At 46.8% G+C, this 20402-nt stretch overlaps 1 protein-coding gene across 1 annotated transcript in view; it reads left to right on the plus strand.

Moving 5' to 3' along the window:
• PLXND1 (plexin D1) overlaps positions 1 to 20402 on the plus strand; it is a 142759-nt gene that overhangs the window by 101318 nt on the left and 21039 nt on the right. Inside the window, exon 26 of the mRNA XM_075006100.1 lies at positions 18328 to 18474. Within this exon, the coding sequence (XP_074862201.1) occupies positions 18328 to 18474 (147 nt within the window). The remainder of the gene's footprint in view (positions 1 to 18327; positions 18475 to 20402) is intronic.

Genomic DNA, 20402 nt, shown 5'->3' on the forward strand with positions numbered 1-20402 from the left:
GTTACCAGCTCTCAAGGCTTGTCCTGGAATCTCCAGGGATTAAAGATTAATCTTTAATTGAAGATTATGTTGTAAGATGGAACCTCCAGCAGTATGTCCAACTGAAACTGGCAACCCTACCTGAAGCCTGAATATGGCTAGTCCACATGCTTTTGTTCTAGATAGTATTAGTATTGGTATTAGGGCTTGTCTACATTAAGGGGAAGATTGACACTGCCCAGGTAGATCATCCGGAGTTTGATTTAGCATGCCTAGTAGGAACATGCTAAATTGAACCCTGAGAGCACCCCTGTCAACCGCCATACACACAGTCACGAGGAGAAAGGGTAATCGATGAGAGCATTTGTCCCATCAACCTCTCCCAGTGGCGCTGTGCTGGAAATTTGACCTAAGATACATCAACCCCAGCTGTGCATAGCTGGAGTTAAGTACCCTAGGTTAAATTTCTTTTCTAGTATAGACCAGTCCTAACTACTTCATGTAATTGCAATCAGAATAATCAGAATTAATACGGGTTACAGTGCATCAAGATGAGATTATTCTCCTGAACATCTGTTCTAGTAACCCAAGAAGTGCTCTTTAGCCAAGATCCTGGGAATATCAGTTACCCTGAATTAGGCACCAAAGCTGAACAGGCTAGATCCAGATCTGTACTTCACCAAATTCCAGGGTATTTAAGCTCTGAAATTTCATTTCAGAGCTACTGAGATTTCATAATGTTGATTATTGAGACCACTGTCATTTCTTGTTCATTTCCAAGGGGATTCGACCCAAGCAGCAAAATTGCTGGACTAATCTTTCTATAGTCCAATGTTTGCAGTTACAGAAGAAGCATAGTCTTCTACATACACAGTGCATTTGTCCATGCAAACTGAGTCAATGGCTAAGTACTGGATTTGCATATATATATGCTGCATGCATGGACAAGTTTTAAACAGACCAATTTCAGCCATGAAAAATTGTACTTACAATATTGTAGTGTGTTTTTGAAATCTTGCCCTAGAAAGATTTCTAACATAGTTCAGTAGATTTAAAATACATTGTTGATGAGATCTCATGTACTCAGATGTAAACTAGAAGTCACTCTACTGAAGTCAGTTACACTGGTGTGTTATTTAGTAACAGAGAGGAAGCCGTGCTAGTCTATACACTATCAAAACAAAAAGCAGTCAAGTAGCACTTTAAAGACTAGCGAAATAGTTTATTAGGTGAGCTTTGTGATTCACACCCAGAGTGCAGTTACCTCCATTTCAAATAGCATGATAACCAATTGTGTATTATTTAAATTAGAGAGATACTCAAGCCACAAAATTCAGAGCTGTATCTGGACCAAATTTCAGGTGTTGTTAAGATATAGGCCCAGGCTATCTCTGTTTATCAGATATTTAAATATATACAGTATCTACTGGCCACTAGGAAGTAATTTGTAGCAGCTCCTTCATTTGCTGAGTTTTGGCCCCTTTTTCCATTCACAAAATCCCTGTGAACAGATTGCTTATTTCTCAGATTTATTTGCCATTTATAATTATTTATTTAATGACCTTTTCACCATATTTCTTTTACTCTGCAGTTTTCTATTCATAATTCGAGCTCATGCTTAGAGGTGGCTGATTAAATAAATCAGATGATATTGTTTCTGAATGCTGATTGAACACTTTTTAGTTGATCCATTGAGTTATGGATGTATCTGTCCACAGGAAATATATACAACCCATTTTAAAACTAAATGTCTGCAAAAGGTAAACACTAAAGAAGCAGAAAAAGACCAAAATGAATTTGTTTAAAAGCCTCAAACAGGTTTTAGAGGCATACCAGGAAGTGAAATATATCACAAATTTAAGTTTTTTTACTTTGTACTTACAGTTAAACCATATGCAAAAAATTACTGATCTCTCCCTTTGGAGAGTAAAGACCACATGTGAGACCGTGGAAGTGTGCTGCTGCCTAATACAGCCCAGAGCAACTGGCTAATATCTGTTGGAAATGGGCATTGTGCAAGACAACTTTATAAGAAAGTTTTATCATATTGAATAGGGTCTTGGACGGTTTACAAAGGAAATTAAAAGTGATTGCAGGTCTTAAGTGGCTTGCGAGTAATGGTGAGAGCTACCAGTTAACACCTATACAAATTGATCACACATTCTGCTCATCAGATTGGATTGGAGGCTTGTCTTGAAGATAGGGGTCAGGCTACATATCAAGCTCTTTGTAGTAGGAGAGAGAGCTATAGGTTGTGATTCATAGATGTTAATATTAAACGCAAAGCTGGCTTCTACATAATTTGTCCCTTCCATCGTCACCCTGGCTTGATCCCAATACAGAGGAAGATAAAAGACAGATGTTATCAATAGCGAATTATACTAAATGAAGGTTGTGATAATGCTGTAATTTTATGAAGCTCTTGGGAGGAGACCAGACTTGGTGAAGTTGGGAGAAAACCTGCAGATAGTAAGGAAATAAACAGTGGGCTGTTTTGGCTGAAATGGGATGGTACCAGCTCAGTGCCCATCATGTAGCTACAATACAGCTATTGGGCAGATGAAGAGGAAATAAGGCTAGCAAGCCATTGGTGTCGTCTGGTCTCTAAATGTATGGTTTAGCAATATGAATGTGAAAGATAGCTTCTATTGGAGTCAGATGAATTCGTAGATGCTCAGCACATCTGAACAACAGACCAAGGCCAGCTGACTAAGTAACTATCACAGTAGCTGTAATTTTGAGTGTCTGGTTGATTAACACCAAAATATGACACTAAAATAGTGACCTCTCCTGCTGCATGGTGCTCTTACCCTTCTTTGTGGCAGCAACTCTGAAGAGCACGAGCTAGTGACTTACCAGCCCAGCTTTCTGCAACATCCAGGTGTTTCAGCCAAGCTCTGATGTAGTTTGATCCTGTGAAATCTGACAGGATCACTGCCTCACTAAATTGAATATTGCAGGCCATGTTTTAGATTCCAGACCTAATAGAGGATGGTTTAGTTTGAGCTATAACAACAATTAATATCTTGGCAAAGTGTATTTTCAAAGTACCTAGTGATTTTAGGTGCCTCCATTTCTGAGTGCCCAGCATGTGATACCTTAAAAGGAGGATGCTCACTTCCTGAAAATCAGATCCCTTTAAGACTTCTCAAGTTGAGTGTCCAAAATTACTAGTCACTTCTGGGAAGTTTTGCCTTTAAAATATCCACAAATGCAGAACTTTCAAGTGCTACTTATTTAACTTTTCTTTTGAAGCCTCAGATAAATCAACCTACTTGGACATAGAAAAACAGTCATCTGTACCCTAGGACACTTAGAAAAAATAAATCTCTTGTGGGTCCTTCTCTCAATCACAGGGACATTGATCATTCAGAAAGAGAAGGAGGTGCTGTGCTAGAAGTTTTTTTTCTCTCTGGTTCATGCAGTTTTGAGGCTGGTTTGAAGTGTGTGTATGTTGGTGTTACAGATGTTCTATTTGTTAGCAAAAGCCATTATTAGTAAAATCAACAATGGGCATCCTAGGCTAGGAATAATCAATCTCAGTGGGCCACAAGATTGTCATAACCAAGATGGTCTTTTCTGGGATAAGGTAGTTTTGCTAGCTGCACTTCTGTGGCTAGAATTTGCAGGGTGTGCCAGTTGGCCTGTAGCAGCGTGTTGATTGGATGCAGAGGGAGAGCACAGCTGTCACGGTCAATGTTGTGTGCAGTCAGCACACACCTCACTGGCTTTAGGTGCATGTCATTTTAGTAACACTGGTTGGAAAAAGACTGTGCAGACAGAAATTGGCAGAATCTAGCAACCCTGCACATGGGCAATGGTAAACAAAATGTCTTGTAGGCCACACATAGAACCCCAACGGGCCACTTGCAACCCCCAGGCTGCTGGTTGCGCACCACTGGTTTAAAGGGTTTAATTCCTTGGTACCAGTGATTTCAGTGCACCTGTGGCCAGGAATAGGTTTGTGCCTACTTGAGAGAACTGACTTCCACCATGAAAAGCTGAAAAGCATTGACTGTGCTCCATAACACAAAAAGCTTTGTAGTGGGAAATAGGCTGACCGTTTTGGTTTTCACGTCAGCAGGACAGAATAAGATAATTCACTTGTGGCTTTATTCCACCGCTTGATCTATGTCATGTGCCCGAAGCTATGAAAACAAAAGCTATTGTTCTACTTTCCACCACATAGTGTTTCCCTTTTTCTGAAGTATAAACATGTTTGGTTACAATGCCACACAGCTTTGTTCTGCCTCATCTTTCAGATCATCTCTCCCACCCCATCGTCCCAGTATGCTTAGCTGTGGGAGACAGAAGTTAGGAGACAGTCGAAGAAAAAAGACTGTGATACCTGCCATGATGCAAAAACCAAGAAGAGTTGGAGAGATCTAGAGCGTCCATTCTGGGTGGCAGGAGCTGCAGAGGAGAGTGCTCCCACATCAGTTTGGCCTGATTGTGGGAAAGGAAAGAAGGGAACCTAAAGCCAGACAAATAGACTGAGCAGGGCAAGAATAAAAGAGAATCTCAGGAGCAAATCCTGGCATAACTGAATGCAGCTCTTCTGAAGTCAGGTGAATTTTCTCCAGGGCTGATTTGGCCCAGAGTCTGAGATTTAAATGACCAGTGACAGACACCCCCATTCTTTGTGTAAAGAAATTTGCCAGCCCCCTTGCAGCATTGAGCCATGAGACCAATGTGATGATGTGTCTGTTTTTAGTTCCTGAATTATCTCCATTAATCACAATGTCTATTTGAAACAGCTGCTATAAAAGGCCCTTTACAAGTGTAAAGCGGAAAAATTCCAACTGCTTGTATTTTCCCTTGTAAGTTAACATTACATGGTTTAAACATTTGTTTTATATTAATGTTCTGCTGAGCAGTCCATCCCTTTGAGTTGCAGCTAAGAAAAATTTGAGGAGCTGCCTGCAAATGGAGAAGAAAGCCTTACAAAATTCAGAGCAGCCATAGTCACCAGCACACTAAATTTAATACAGCAACTCGAAAGTTAGTAGAATTATCATTATGATTAGGGAAATTGTCCTAGGTGGACTCAGGCCATGTGATGGTGGAATCCTAGGAAGCTTAGAATTTGGATGAGGATCAGAGAAGGATCTAGCAGTCTGGATGTGTACACAAAGCTTATCCAAACTGGGTTCAGAACACAGCTGGAGATTATAGGTGAAATTACCTGTGTCAGTACTACATATTTACAATTCTGCAGGAAATACTGAAAGAAGATCCTTTCCCAGGTGTTGTTTCAGCACTTTACTGTCTAGTCCCTGACAAACCTAGGAAGGTTGGAGAAGTCGTGAAAATGAAAGTTAATGGCACAGTAATTAGCTATGGATGATACTGGAATACAATCTTAGGATCTGTGTCCCAAACCAAACTTCTCCAAAACCTGAGGGGGTTGGTGGGTCTGGGTTTTAGTTCTTTCAGTGACACAGTCAGTCCAAAAGTGGAAATCCAGAACAACATGGGGTGTCTTTGGATATGGGGTTTTGACTTGGATCCATCTCTAACATCCAGTATTTTCTGTCCTCATGTGGCAAACACTCCTTTACCTGGAAACATAGGTGGGAACTTCCTAATACTGATGGCTTGTAATTAGCAGGGATTTTCCATTGTTCTGCTCTGGCATTATGGAAATGTGTATAATATATTCCCAAGAGAACATCTGTAATGACACATCAACTCACTAATGCAGGAGTAACACATGCATCCCATCTGTGCTCTGAATCATGTTTTTTTTTCAAGTCATTTTTGTAATCCAGGTGTATCAAAACCAAGCCCCACACATTGTGCATGGCACCATTCAAATGATGCCAGCCTTTATTGTGCTTTCTATTACTGGTGAGTTATTTTAGTGCCCAGGGTAATTTAAAGAGCCCATAACGCTGCAGTCAGAAATGTTTAAAGTCTAATTAAAATACATTCGGAATTTGGCAGATAAGCTTTTTGAACAAAGTATCTGTTTTTCTCCTGAATCAGCACTTATCTTTGCTAGTTCAACTTCTTCCCTGCAAAGAGGAAGTTCAGAGGCAGATTTTGACTAATTTCCAAACTGGTTTTCCCAACAATAGTCCAGGTTTGCAAGTTAGACATTTTATCTACAGTGCCTACCTTCCCAGCCTCCTTTTCTCATCTTTGGAATTTTTTGTCTGATTAACGCTTTTGCAGATTTCCACAACAGCCCATAGTTTCTGGTTTTTAAAACTTTAAAGCCAAACACAGTAATAGAATCTAACAAGCTCAGCATTGTACTTTGCTTCCTGTTTTATTACTCTTGGGTGTTAGATCATACTGCTTTATGCTACAGCAGAGTCTGATATACCCATTACAATTATTTTGTGGGCCTTCTCCCTCTATGGCATATTCATGCACCCAAAAATTTGCCACATGATCAGTTTCACTTGACACACAACAGCAGGTTGAAACCAAGTAGCAAGTAACTAATCTACCAGCAGAACTCTCTCACAATAAGCTTTGGCTGGCTTTGGAGGCAGCTTTATGACTCAGGTGTCATGTAACTCAGGCTGAGGTTTTTGAGGAGTCTGAAAACCTGAAGTGAGAAATGCAGCTGTTTCTTACCTGATAAGTGGATAGAGACGAACCCTGAACCAGTTCCAACCACCTGTTCTAAACTTTGGAGTGTGAAGCGGGTTTGACACTGAATTGGGAACTGATTCTGCTTTCATGACTGGCTCTTTGTTCTGTAATGAGCTGAATCCAAATCCAGGATCCAAGCACCTTCCAGCCTTTCAGGGAATGGATCTCAAATCCCAGATCTGAATATAGCATCCGTGACTGTCCTCTAGAAGTACATGATCATATGCTGTGTAACCCAGAGAAAGTCCTGATTCATCCAAGGCCAGATTTAAGAGCACCGATTGCACTATGGTTAATTTACAGAAGCCCCAATTTCAGATTTCATAGTGATGCAAACAAGTGACATTTGCATACTCCTGTCAAAATACTCTCTGTACATCAATATCATTCTTTTGTGTGATGACTGTGAATCCTGCTTTGCTTCTTCGAGGAGTATCCCCAGGGGTGCTCCACTCTGGGTGTCAGAGCATCCTCATGCTGGTGCTCAGAGATTCTTCTTTAGCTGTGGTTACCTGCACCTTGCGTGCACAGTAGCACCTCCTTGTGCTGTCTGGCGTGTGGGCGCACAGACCCCTCAGTTCTTTCTCTACCATCCTTGGCCACAGACGGAGCTTTGCTCTCTCTCTCTGAAAGGTGAAAGAGTTCAGTTTAGTTAAATAGTTTAGCATTTCTTCTACCCTTATCCAAGTTATTTTTCCTGTTTGAGGTTCAAATAAAAAAAATATTAAATATTAGAATCAGTTGCTGTGTCTTTGCCGTGCCGAGCTCCCTGGGCTTCAAGCGATGTTCAATGCACAGAGAAGCTCTGGCTGCCTCTGACGGCCATGCCTCCTGGGTCAAGTATCTGGGTGAGGACCACTGAACCCAATACTACACCCATTGCTCCAGCCTCATGGCGAGAGCCAGGAGGGACTGAGCCAACAGCCTCAGAACTTATCTATACAAAAAATCCTTCAAACCACTGGGCCCAGAGCAGCCCTCCACCAAAAAAAATAGCATGGGACACCAAGGGTATGGACTCTGCACTTCCCTCTATCTCAGTCATCACTCCGTCCGTGAAGGCAGGCCCTTCTTCGGCATGTTCCTGGCCTCTGGTGCCATTCTCATGGGCCATGCCAACTGAAAAGACTGCCGCAACGTCCCCGGCGTTGTCAAAGCGAGCACCATTCAAGCAGGCACACTCTGAGTCAAGCAACAAGGAGGAAGGGGATACAGAGTTGCCGCTGACAGCCAGTGCAGGTAAGGATACCAAGTTTCTATCGGCCATGCCGGGCTATCAGAACGAGGCGAGCCTGATCCAGTCTGACCTTGACCAGAAACTTGTGAATCAAGGGAAGGGGAGGAAATGTGTAGAGAGGGGCACATCCCATTTGATGGAGAAGGCATCCCCAAGGGAGTGTCTCCCCAGACCTGCTCTGGAGCAATACTGGTGACACTTTCTGTTGACTCAGGTCACAAACCAGTCTGTGCCTGGCTAGCCCCAAAGCTGGAACACATGATTGAGGACCACCATGTTGATTTCCCACTCTTGGTGATCACTGAATGAGCAGCTGAGGACATCCACAGTCATATTCAGTACCCCGGGGAGATATGTGGCCACCGGAGTAATGCGGTGCTGAAGGCACCAAGTCCACAGTTTTATAGCCTCTGCACATAGGGACAGGGACCAAACCCTGCCCTGATGGTTGATTGAATTCATGAAGGTGTTGTTGTCCATGAGGATGTTGACTGACCTGCTGCAACCTTTTGTCTCAGGACTTTGGACGCATTCTTCACTCTGATCCATTCCTACTGAGCCTCCGCATGCGGCTTCTGCATGGTTCCATAACACCAAAATCACATGCTCTGAAGGGGTTAACAGCAGACGGGAGTCCACCTGTAAATCCTACTTTTACAAGTGGGCATGGTTCTCTCCTTGGTTGGGCACTAATCACTCTATGCCTCCTCGCATCGTGTCCCTTGCTGTCCTCCTTGACTACCTGTGTGAATCAGACCCCACTTTCAGTGCTGTCTGGGCGCATGCTGTGGCATTCCACCAAGCAGAAAATGGGATTTTCTCCCTCATCCATCCCATCACCAAACATTTTCTGATGTGTCTGCAAAACACTTTTCTGTCCGTATGTTCTCCAGTCCCTATTTGGGACCTTAACCAAGTACTCAACTGCCTCATGAAAGTGCCTTTGAACCCATGGCAACATGTTCATGGCTTCATCTGTAGATGAAGGTCTCATGTTTCGTTGCGATCATGTCAGCTATAACAGTTGGGGAGCCTGCTGCTCTTATAGCTGAACCTCCCTATACCATGTTGTTAGCCGGTGGCCGGGTAATGTGCGGTGAGGTACTCCCCTGGGTCCTAAACAACCCAGTTTTTTTACTGTTAGAACAGGGAGCTGCTAGCACTCCTACGGCCAGGCTGTAGTAACCAAATGGTTAAAGTTCTTTTTGTTGTGCCGGCTGTGTTGTAGTGACAAAAGGATAACTGGGTCAGGCTTAGAGCTTAACTAGTTACAAGTTTATTAAGCTACAGTTATAAGCGTTTGGTTACAAAAGGCTATTGTTTACTTCTTATATGCTAGCAAAGTACAGGTGTTAACAAGTTACGTTACAATCCAATACAAAGATGTCTGTTACCATCTAACACAATGATATCTTTATACAATGACATCTAGTTACAGAGCTCTAATTCTTTAGCTGTGCACAAAAAAGTCGGAGACCTAGCATGGGTGTATCTTACCCTCTCTGCATCTCTCGATACCAGCGTAGCCAAGCCGGATCAGTCACTCAGTTCCACGGAAAGACGAATACGAGGTTGGGCGTCCCCAGTTGTGGACCTCGGGAGGCAATCACCTGACCCGACCAGCAGGTAGTTGGTGGAGATGCACTCAAAGTTAGAGTTCTGCTGGACCCATCTTTTATACCCCTTTTTGGGTTACGTATTCTCTTTCTTATCTAAGGTGCCAGATCGTACTGGTCTGTCTTTTGTGACGCCAGTTTGTTACAAGGGCATTTCTTACTTAATTTGCACTTGTAAGACAGGAGATAAGCAATTTAGGAGTACAGGACATTCTTTTGTGTGGGTGGGGCACTTCCCCTTCTGGGATGGTTGTGTGGTCATCATATCCATCAATGCCAGCTGGGGTGATTTCTTGAGGTCCCCCCCCCTTCTCTTGTTGACAGTTTGGCCTGTTAGCCTTCTATCTGTACTTTCTGCTCCTCAGGGTCACGATAAGCTAGCATATCTGGGCCTCAATGAGGGCATCAAAGACTGTGTTGTCAGCAGCCGTTTCCGTGCCCTGTGTGCTCCTCAGTGGGGGGCGGGGGGCAGCGAGCAAGCTGGCTTGTAAGGGGGAGACTTTGTCTGGCTACACGTGTTTATCAAGGATAGAGTCACCCTCTGCCCTCAAATATCTAAAGTTCTTCATCGAGTGTCCCCATGGGTGCTCCACAATAGGTGTCGGGCTCGCCCAGCACCGCAGATCGGAATTCTTCCAGCAATTTCTCCTGGATCGTGCATGCGCCGGTGCGCGCTGCTCCCTTGCGCGTCCCCGGCCACGTGCATGATCCAGTCCCCGCTAGTTCCTTCTCAACCGCCATTGGCTGCAGACGGAATCCGCTCAGGCTATGGCCAGAGTCAGATTAGCTAGAGTTTTTACGTGTAAATTGTTGTTCTTTTTTCTTTCCAAAAAAAAAATAAAATAAAAATATATAATAAAAAGAGAGAGAGGAGCGGAGAAGACGCGTGGACGTGTAGGCCAATAGGCCTCCCGCCGCTGCAGGCCGTTGTCCGCGACGGGTAAACAGGCACGAATTAAGTGCTAAGTGCCCGATTAACAACAAAAAGACTCACTGCGATGTCCTCTTCAGGCTTTAAAAAGTGTGAGTCCTGCCGCGAAGCTATGCCGGCCTCCGATGGGCATAGCGAATGCATTTGGTGCCTGGGGGAATCACACGTTACCCAGAAGTGTTCCCACTGTGCTAAGCTCACAGCCAGGGCCAGGAAAGACAGAGAAATGCGGCTGAAAATGCTCCTGTTTGATAAGGCTCTCCAGCCCGACTTGCCGGAGAGCCCTCAACCAGAGGGGCCCTCAGGGCTCCACAAAAGGAAGGCGGCTTCCCTCACCCCCTCGGTGCAGAAACGGAGGAAGCTCTCCCCAGCCCGATCCCTGCCGGCGGTCTTAGCGAGCGGGACGGGCGGAGCACACAGCCCCTAGCCACATACTCAAACAAGCGGCAGCGCAGCAGTGCACGTGGCAGAGGCTGAGCCTCCGATTACCAAGCAGCCGGCATGCGCGGCACCTAGAGCGGCGGCCAGGCAAGCACCGGAACCGGCGGCACCGCCACAGGCAGCATCGACCCCTGCGGCGCCAGCGGTGCAGGGCCAACAGGCACGGAGCCTGCAGGCACCGGAGGACGTTATCTGCGCGGCACCACAGCTGAGCGGGCCAAGTGCGGCGCCGACAGCGGGGCCGAGATCCCCGGCACGGGAGGGGGCGGTGCCAGCCCCGCAGGGGAGGGGGAAGGCAAGAGCAAAAACCCAGCACTGCAGCCCTTCTCTGGACAGGGCTGCAATGCTGCTATCAACAAGCCCTCCCCTTATGCTGCACACGCCACCCAGAAGATCTGGGTCTCCGCCGGCCTATCCAGAGCCTCCTTCTCCGTTCCTCCAACCTACATCACCATGGTTTGGGCCATCTTCGCCCTTTCTGGGACTGGATCCCCTGGAGTACTATCACAAACCAGCTTCACGGTTATCTGTATCGTCGCGGAGATCTCGCTCTCCCAGACATTGGGGGTACGCACCCCGAGAGTGGTCCAGGTCTCCATCCCCGGACCCGTGCCTGTGCTGCCATGGTCGTTCTTATCATGCTGGACACAGACACCCCAGGCCTACACCTAGGGGCAGGTCCCCCCTGGCCGTCCAATACCCCCGTGGACACTCCCGGCCGGGGACGGAGACACAGCAGTCTCAAGGGGAGTTAATTTTAGAACCCCGAGACTTTCCTTCACAACTCTCCAGCGAGCGGGTGTACCATCGGCCGCAGGAACCTGAGAGTTCGAGGGAGGTTTGCCCTAGTGGTTCCTCCTCGTCCTCCCCTGCCGAGGCCACGGCCCCCGGCGACGTTGCTCCCCCAGATGACCTCAAACAGTTTCAGGAGCTGTTTAAAAGGGTGGCTTTTACACAAGGCATCCAAACGGCAGAAGTGCAAGAGAAACATCACAAACTCCTAAAAAATTTGAGACCCCCGGCTTCATCCAAAATCGCTATCCCGCTCGACGAAGCCATTATGGAGTCAGCCACTACCATATGGCAGACCCCGGCCTCCGCTCCGCCTATGAACAAGAGAGCAGATAAGAAGTACTTCATCCCGGCGAAGGGCATGGAGCTCCTTTTTAGTCACCCACAACCAAACTCATTGGTGGTAGAATCATCTCAGCAGAGATCAAAGACTTCTCAGTACAAATCGGGGGGTTCAGACAAAGATGCCAAGAAGCTAGAGCTGTTTGGCAGGAAGGTATATTCCTCCTCCACCCTGCTATTGAGAATGGCAAACTATACAGCACATCTAGCGAAGCATAATTTTGATAATTACTCCAGGCTTACTTCTCTCATGGATTCGCTTCCGGAAGATAAGAAGCTGGTGCTAAAGGCAATTGTGCAAGAGTGCTACACGGCTTTGAGGACGGAAGTCCAGATCGCCCTGGACGTGGCGGATACGGCGGCACGCTCAACGGCTACAGCAGTGGTCATCTGTAGAGAATCCTGGCTCCAGACATCGGGTATCCCGAGGGATCTGCAGGCGAAGATTGTGGATCTTCCCTTTGACATGCAGAAGTTGTTTGCAGACTCAGCCGACTCGGTCCTCCACTCCAGTAAGGACTCCAGAGCTACACTTAGAACTCTGGGTATTTATACCCCTCCATATAGGAAGAAAAGGTATTACCCTCAGCAAAGACGATACCCGTACCAACCACAGCGTGCTCCGTACCAACGGGGCTACGACCAAGGACAACATCAACAGCAGCGACAGTACAGAACTCCCAGGCAACGTTCTCAACAAAGCCGTGCATCCTCGGGGCAGGCCCAAAGGCAACAAGTTTGATGGGCATGTTGAGGGCTGCACTATCACTCCCATCGCACAATGCCATTCCCAGTTCATGTTCCATCATCGCCTCCGACCGTTTCGCTCCCAATGGCAAAAGATCACCGCAGACAAATGGGTACTGGAGATCATAGCCACGGGTTACGCAATCCCCTTCCAGTCGCTCCCACCGCCGAAACCTCCTCCCAGGCCCCTCCTCAGGGACGCTTCCCACGAGGCAAGACTCATACAGGAGGTGGACCATCTTACGTTCATAGGGGTGGTGGAAGGAGTGCCGGAGCAATTCCAGGGGAAAGGCTTTTATTCACGCTACTTCCTCACAGAGAAGAAAACAGGAAGCTGGAGGCCCATCTTAGATCTTCGGGGCCTCAACCGGTACTTGCACAAACAACGTTTTTGGATGATCACAGTCGCCTCCATACTCACGGCACTGGACGATGGAGATTGGTTTGCAGCCCTCGACTTACAAGATGCTTACTTTCATATAACGATCCACCCGGCGCACAGGCGCTTCCTCCGTTTTATGGTCGGCAAAGAACATTTTCAGTACAAGGTTCTCCCGTTCGGCCTCTCCTCAGCCCCCAGAGTCTTTACCAAAACCCTGGCAGTGGTGTCAGCCTACCTGCGCAGACAGGGGGTATTTATATTCCCATACCTGGATGACTGCCTATTAAAAGGGGCCTCAAAGGTAGAGGTCCTACGCATGATACGCATAACAGCAGACACGTTTTCTTTGCTGGACCTAGTCATCAACCTCACGAAGTCAAAGACTGACCCTACACAAGACATAGAGTTTATAGGGGCACATATAAACTCTATTACAGCAAGGGTGTATCTACCCAACGCCCGCTTTCACGCCATCAGTTCGCTGGTGCAAGTCATTACATACAGCCCCACGGTGCCGGTCTTAACGTGCTTGCAGCTGCTGGGCCACATGGCGGCGGCAACGTTTGTGGTGCAGAATGCCAGATTGCACATGCGCAGCCTACAACATTGGCTGGCGAGTGTCTACAAACCAGCATCTCACACTGTCCGCAGGGTGGTATCGCCCACGACAGAGGTGCGCAGATCCCTGCAGTGGTGGGTAAACCCCAGGAACCTGCTAACAGGGGTACCCTTTCACCAACCACAAATCTCTATTTTTCTTACTACCGACTCTTCCCACATAGGATGGGGAGCACACATTGGCGACAAGGTGAAGCAAGGACTATGGTCCCCTGCGGAACAGTCACTGCACATAAATGTACTGGAGCTCAGAGCAGTGTTCAACGCCTGCAAACATTTTCGAGACCACATACAGGGCAAAGTAGTCGGGATCAATACAGACAATACCTCCACCATGTTTTATATAAATCGACAAGGAGGAGCCCGATCCCGTGCCCTATGTGTGGAAGCAGTTCGGCTGTGAAACTGGTGCATCGCCAACAAGATAACTTTGAAAGCCTCGTATTTGCCGGGAGCTCACAACGTGAAAGCAGACCAGCTGAGCAGGCGCTTCGCACTCACGCACGAATGGCAGATCCGCTCCGATCTGCTACGACCGATCTTTCACACATGGGGGTTTCCCCAGATCGACCTGTTTGCCACTCAGCACAACAAGAAGTGCCCCCAGTACTGCTCCAGGATAGGATTGGTGCGGGGGTCCCTGGGGGACGCATTCACGATTTCATGGAAGGGCCCCCTACTTTATGCGTTTCCCCCCACAGTGCTCATCCACAAGGTATTGCAGAAAGCCAGAAGGAAGAGAGCCCGCATGATTCTAGTAGTCCCAACGTGGGATCGACAGCAATGGTTCCCCTTGCTTCTGCGCATGTCGGACCGCCCACCGCTCCCCCTTCTGCTGGCGCCGGACCTACTCACGCAGGCCCAGGGGTCTATAGTGCACCCACACCCTCAAGGTCTGCGCCTACAAGCATGGCTAATCCATGGCTCAGCTCTCTAGAAAGCACGTGTACAGAGGGAGTACAACAAGTCCTGGAAAGTAGCCGAAGGACCTCCACCAGGAAGACCTACAAGTAGAAAAGGACTCGATTCACTGCCTGGTGTTCCGCCAAGCAGTTAGCTCCCCTTGACGTTCCTATACCTGTAATACTAGAATACTTATTGGACCTCAAGAGGGGCGGGCTTTCCCTATCCTCGCTAAAAGTCCACCTCGCCGCTATATCTGCTTTTCGGCATGCAGAGGAGGGGCCCATGGTATTTGCCCATCCTATTGTTACCAGGTTCCTGAAGGGGCTGGTAAACCTGTATCCCCCTCGGAGACCGCTTCCACCATCGTGGAATTTGGACTTGGTGCTCAGCATGCTAATGGGCCCACCATTTGAACCCTTAGCACAGTTCCCCTACGTCTCCTTACGATAAAAACAACATTTCTCCTTGCAATTACGTCAGCTCGCAGGGTGAGTGAGCTCGCAGCAGTTATGGCAACGCCGTCCTGCACAGTATTCTCAAAGGAGGCGGTAACTCTACGGCTGCACCCAGCCTTTGTTCTGAAAGTTTCGTCAGAGTTCCACCTTAACGAACCAATAGTTTTACCCTTGTTTTACCCGAAGCCTCACAGCTCCGGCAAGGAGGCATGCCTACATCTCCTGGACGTGAGGAGGGCGTTGGCCTTCTACATAGACAGAACTAAGTCCTTCCGGAAAACGGACAGACTTCTAGTCTCTCTCGCTCCCAGGTCAAAAGGAGAAGGTCTCTCTTCACAGAGAATCTCAAAGCACATTGTGTCCTGTATAAAAATGTGCTACGAACTTGGAAAGACTCCTTTGCTGGCCCCACCTAGGGCTCACTCTACCAGGGCGGTGGCGGCGTCAACAGCCTTCTTCAAGGGCATCGCGTTAAAAGACATCTGTAGAGCAGCGACCTGGTCATCCTATGACACCTTCGCCAAACATTATGCACTACATCGGGTATACCAAGAGGACACCCGTCTGTCGACAGCAGTCCTTTCGGGGGCAAGCTGCACATAAACCGGTTACCCACCTCCTTACTTGGGTTACTGCTGGGTAGTCACCTATTGTGGAGCACCCACGGGGACACTCGATGAAGAAAGAGAAGTTCCTCACCTGTAGTAACGATGGTTCTTTGAGATGTGTCCTCATGGGTGCTCCACCACCCGCCCATCCTCCCCGCTTCGGATCTCTGTTTAGTGTTTTTCAGGAGCATCCAAGGCGGTTGGTCAAGGAACTTGTGCGGACCGGATTGCGCACGTGGCTGGGGACGCGCAAGGGAGTGGCGTGCGCCGGCGCATGCGTGATCCAGGAGAAACTGCTGGAAGAATTTCGATCTGCGGCGCCAGGCGAGCCTGATACCTATTGTGGAGCACCCACAGGGACACATCTCGAAGAACCATCGTTACTACGGTGAGTAACTTCTCTTTTCTTTCTAAGGTTCCCTCTCCATTTCACATCAACAAACCTATCCAGTTACCTGCATTCTTCTTGAAGCCGCACTCCAATCCTGCCCGTGCAGTGTGACACACTCGAGACATTTGTTGGGCATTGGACTTCCACATCGATTGCATGAGGCCCTTTCACAAGTCTCCTAGCTCTTCCTATCCTTCACAGAGTGGTCCAAGGGCCTGCCTGTTCCATCTCAATGACTGTCCAAGTGGATCTCCACTTGTATTCAAGCTTGTTATGCTCTTCACCAAAAGAAGCTTTGGGTGTTGTCACTGCCTATTCTACCCGGCCTGCACTGTCCACTACTGCCTTTCGCAAGAGCATACCCCTTACGGACATGTGCAAGGGGGTGACATGGTCTTCCAGCAACATGTTTGCACAGCACTATGCTCTATCATCTTCCATTGTTTTATCCATTCAAGTGGGTCAAGCAGTTCTTTCAACTCTAATTGTTAGTGGTCTCCAAATCCACCTCCAAAATGAGATTACTGCTTTATAGTCACCCAGTGTGGAGCACCCACAGGGACACTTCTTGAAGAAGAAGTGGAAATTACTCACCTTGTGCAGTAACAATGGCTCTCTGAGATGTGTGTGCCCACGAGTGCCCCACTTCCCTCCCTCCTTCCCCTGCTTTGACACATCCTGCTCTATTTGCTAGGGTACAGAAGCAGTAGAGGGGTCTGCACCACACATGCGTCCGATAGCACAAAGAGGTGCTACTGCTCAGGCACAGCACAGGAAACCATAGCTATAGAAGAATCACTGAGTGCTGGCATGAGGATGCACCAACACCCAGAGTGGAGCATCCATGGGGGCATGCATCTCTAAGAACCATCATTATTACTGCACAAGGTAACTTTCTCTTCAGCAGTCATCTCTGTGCCTTCTGATCTTTACATACCTGATCAAGCCCTGCAACATTTCCCAAACCCTAAAGCACAACCAGCTCCTCCCTAAACGCTTTTCCCAGGGCGCAGTCATACGTTTCTCTGTGTGCCTGTGGGACTACCAGCATGTTCCCCTCTTCAGAAGGAATGCTGCAGAAAGCTGTTAAGCTTCCAGAGCAGCACCAAGTAAACTTCCCAGTTTCATTAGAAATGTTGCCCTGGGAAAATTAAATATATACACCATGGCACAGATGGTGTGTGCCCACCTACAGCCATATTGTACTGTTGTATCATCAGCTGCACTGAATGCAGCAGAATTAAAACTGGCATCCAACTAATTGGTTTAGCAATTATAAGGCATTTGGAATAGAAAATTCACCGAGTGTTAATTAAGAAGCAGATTAAACAGTCTCAAGCATCTCATAGTTCAGAAATGTCAAAGTAATCAGATGTTGTCTGGGGTGGAGTTCAGAGTTCAGAGGGCAGGGTTGTGAATAGATGTATATCTGTGTATACCATGCATGTGATGCTTAGAAAAAATATAAATCAGCAATAATTTACTCCTTCTTTCAAGTGAAAGAACTATCCAATGAACATTCGGGTGGAGGGGATGTACTCCAGCGCTGAAAAATATGTTAAGGAAATAGATAATGGTTCTCTGTTGCATTTGTGCAGCTAGAGTGAATGGACCAGAAATGCTTTTATAAATATATTTAGACTAGCAGGAAGGTATTGCTATTTTTTGTCAGGACAATAGCATAATGATCAGGGATCCGTTGTGTACAGCTGCATAGTGAAAGTGAGTCACTGCCCCACAGCGCTTGTATTTGTGTTCAATGTGCTGTATTATACACCATTTATTTTTACAATATATTTTACACCGTATAAATACTGTATTTTGTTATGAGACATAAAGCCATGGACCACTTGTGGTAATTTGTGATCTTACCGCACTTCTTATAGGAGTTAGAGTCAGCCTGTTTTGAGCTATCACATCCTGCCTCTCTAAAATTCACCCTCCTGTAACTTCAACTGGGGAGATATCCTTCTTCACTGCCTGTCCTGAACTGATGTGTTTTGTGTGTAGCCAGTGAAAAACTGATGCCTTCAGCTCCCAAGAACTCAACGGGAGTTGAATGTGCTGAGCTGTGTCCAGCATTTCTCAGCACCTAGCACGGATCAGATCTTTGAACAGCAAACACTTCTGACCCCAGAGGTGTCTGGAACCCTGCAGGTTGAAATCATTGTTACCTGGCGCATTTGTACAGATCTTATTTTACAGAATCATGTAGTTTAAAGGATTTACCTCAATTGATCACTGGTTACCCATGTTCTTTTCTTTTCTTTCCCCAGGAGACAGTCGGGGAGCCCTTCTTCCTGCTGCTCTGTGCTATCAAACAGCAGATCAACAAGGGCTCCATTGATGCCATCACAGGAAAAGCCAGGTATACTCTCAATGAAGAATGGCTTCTGAGAGAGAACATTGAGGCAAAGCCAAGGGTAAGTGGGTGTTCAACCCTTCAAGTGAGGTCATGCCAGGATCCTGAAAGAGCCTAAGACACAATTGAAAAATGTTTGCCCCAGAAGACTATTGAGACTGATGTTTAAAAAACAGATGTGTAACTGTTCTTGCAAAGTACATGTGTAATGGCGCACCTCCTCTGCAAAGGCTGTTACCCAGTTTGTACATGTAAATGTGGTAAGAGTGCCTGTTAGACATGCAGGGATGCAGACACTTTTAAAGTGCAATGGTGCGCCTGACTCAAAGCAAGCATGTAATAATATAGACAAGGAACACATTGACTCTGGCTTTTGGAGAGTCTGTCTGATTGTCCCACATCAGAGGTGATGCTAAATAGATATTATTCTTCTCTGCAACTCAGAGTGTTAAAGAACAAAGAGTGTTTTGTCTTTACAGTTTCTGGCAAATCGATGATTTCAGTGCCAATAAGAAGCTGCTAGCTGTAAAGTTGAAGATTGGGTGTGAAAGCTTTTGTACAGTATGTTATAGGAACTCGACTGAAAAGTAATCCTGTAAAATGCCTCAATAAGGCAGACAAAAATAAAATGCACATTCAAAGAGTTTGTTACCATCATTCTCTGACAGAGAATGCAGTGGAGAGGCCTGTCCAAATTCTGCTTTTGATACCACTGCCGCTAAAGCACGTGGGGCTACTCCAGATGTACACCAGTGTGACTCAGAGCAAGTTTTGACCTTATATCCTTAGCTGCATTTTTGCAGATTCTTTTTACCTATTTGACCCTTAATTCACTGTGTAGCCTACGTAGGATTAGCAGCAAGGCTCTAGCTATTAAGTTTCTCATCAGAGAAGGTAATTTCTTGAGTTTAAGGTGGATAGTGATACTGATCCTTTGCTTGCAAATAACAGAAACAAGCCAAAATAAGATAGGCAGCTGGAAGCAGAGTGGGTCCTGGATTAGTTCAGACCCTCTGCTAAGCCCTCAAATGATGGTAATGGAAGCTGGCTTGTTAGCTGGGTGCATGTTCCACCTTGGGGCAAAAAATTACAACTTGTCATTAAATGCTAGGAGGAAACATATACCATGCTCTTTGCTGTGCAGTCTTGGCCTGTATGCGTACATGGACCCATTAGGCTGGGACTTGCTAAGGAGCCAACGAAAAGTTGGCCACCTAATTCCATTAGGCTCCTGTGAAAATTCCAGCTGTAATTCTCCAGAGGGATTTTAAGTGGCCTGCTGTTAACAGAGGCGTGAAAACAACACTGGTAAATGGGAATGGGAGGTGAGGCTGAAGCTGCTGGCGTTAGGGGGATGAAAGAGAGCCTGGAGCACTATTGACTGGAAAGTGGGGTTTGAATCAGAATACTAGATCATCCCAACTCATGCTGGGAGGAACAATGTTAGTGCATACCCAGAACCAGAGCCCTTTTGCTCATCTCTTGACTTCACTGGTAGGAGAGGAGAACAGGATTCGCTCCACACTGTCCTGGTCTTCCAGAGGATCACCATCACTTTTGCTGTCTTGTGACTGGATTTTCTCTATGTCATGCACAATGGGACAATTTATCCCTTCTATCAGGTAGCACAGCTTCATTGACTCCTGTGTTACTGCCCCTGCTTACCCCAGTACTAAACTTGGCTCAGTGTCTTCAGATACAACAAAACCTTTGTGCAGCTGAGGGATTCCATTCATAGCTTGCGGAAAGCCACAACAATAAGATTTGACTCTCTCTCTTGTCACCAGTCTCAGCAGAAGAGCGAAGGACATGAGTGTACCATGGAGACTGAAGGCCCCTCTCACCCTTAGGGATAGTCCCCGCAGGGTCAGGCTAAGGCCCTTTAGCAGGGCAGGGTTGGGGAAACTTGCATTGTTGCTCCACATGTCCCCCACCCAGCTCTGTGAATAGAGGCCCTCAGTCTCCAGTGCTGTAGATTAGCATATTTCA

The sequence above is a fragment of the Carettochelys insculpta genome, chromosome 11 (genome assembly GCF_033958435.1).
Source record: "Carettochelys insculpta isolate YL-2023 chromosome 11, ASM3395843v1, whole genome shotgun sequence".
In the NCBI taxonomy this organism is placed as follows: domain Eukaryota; kingdom Metazoa; phylum Chordata; order Testudines; family Carettochelyidae; genus Carettochelys; species Carettochelys insculpta.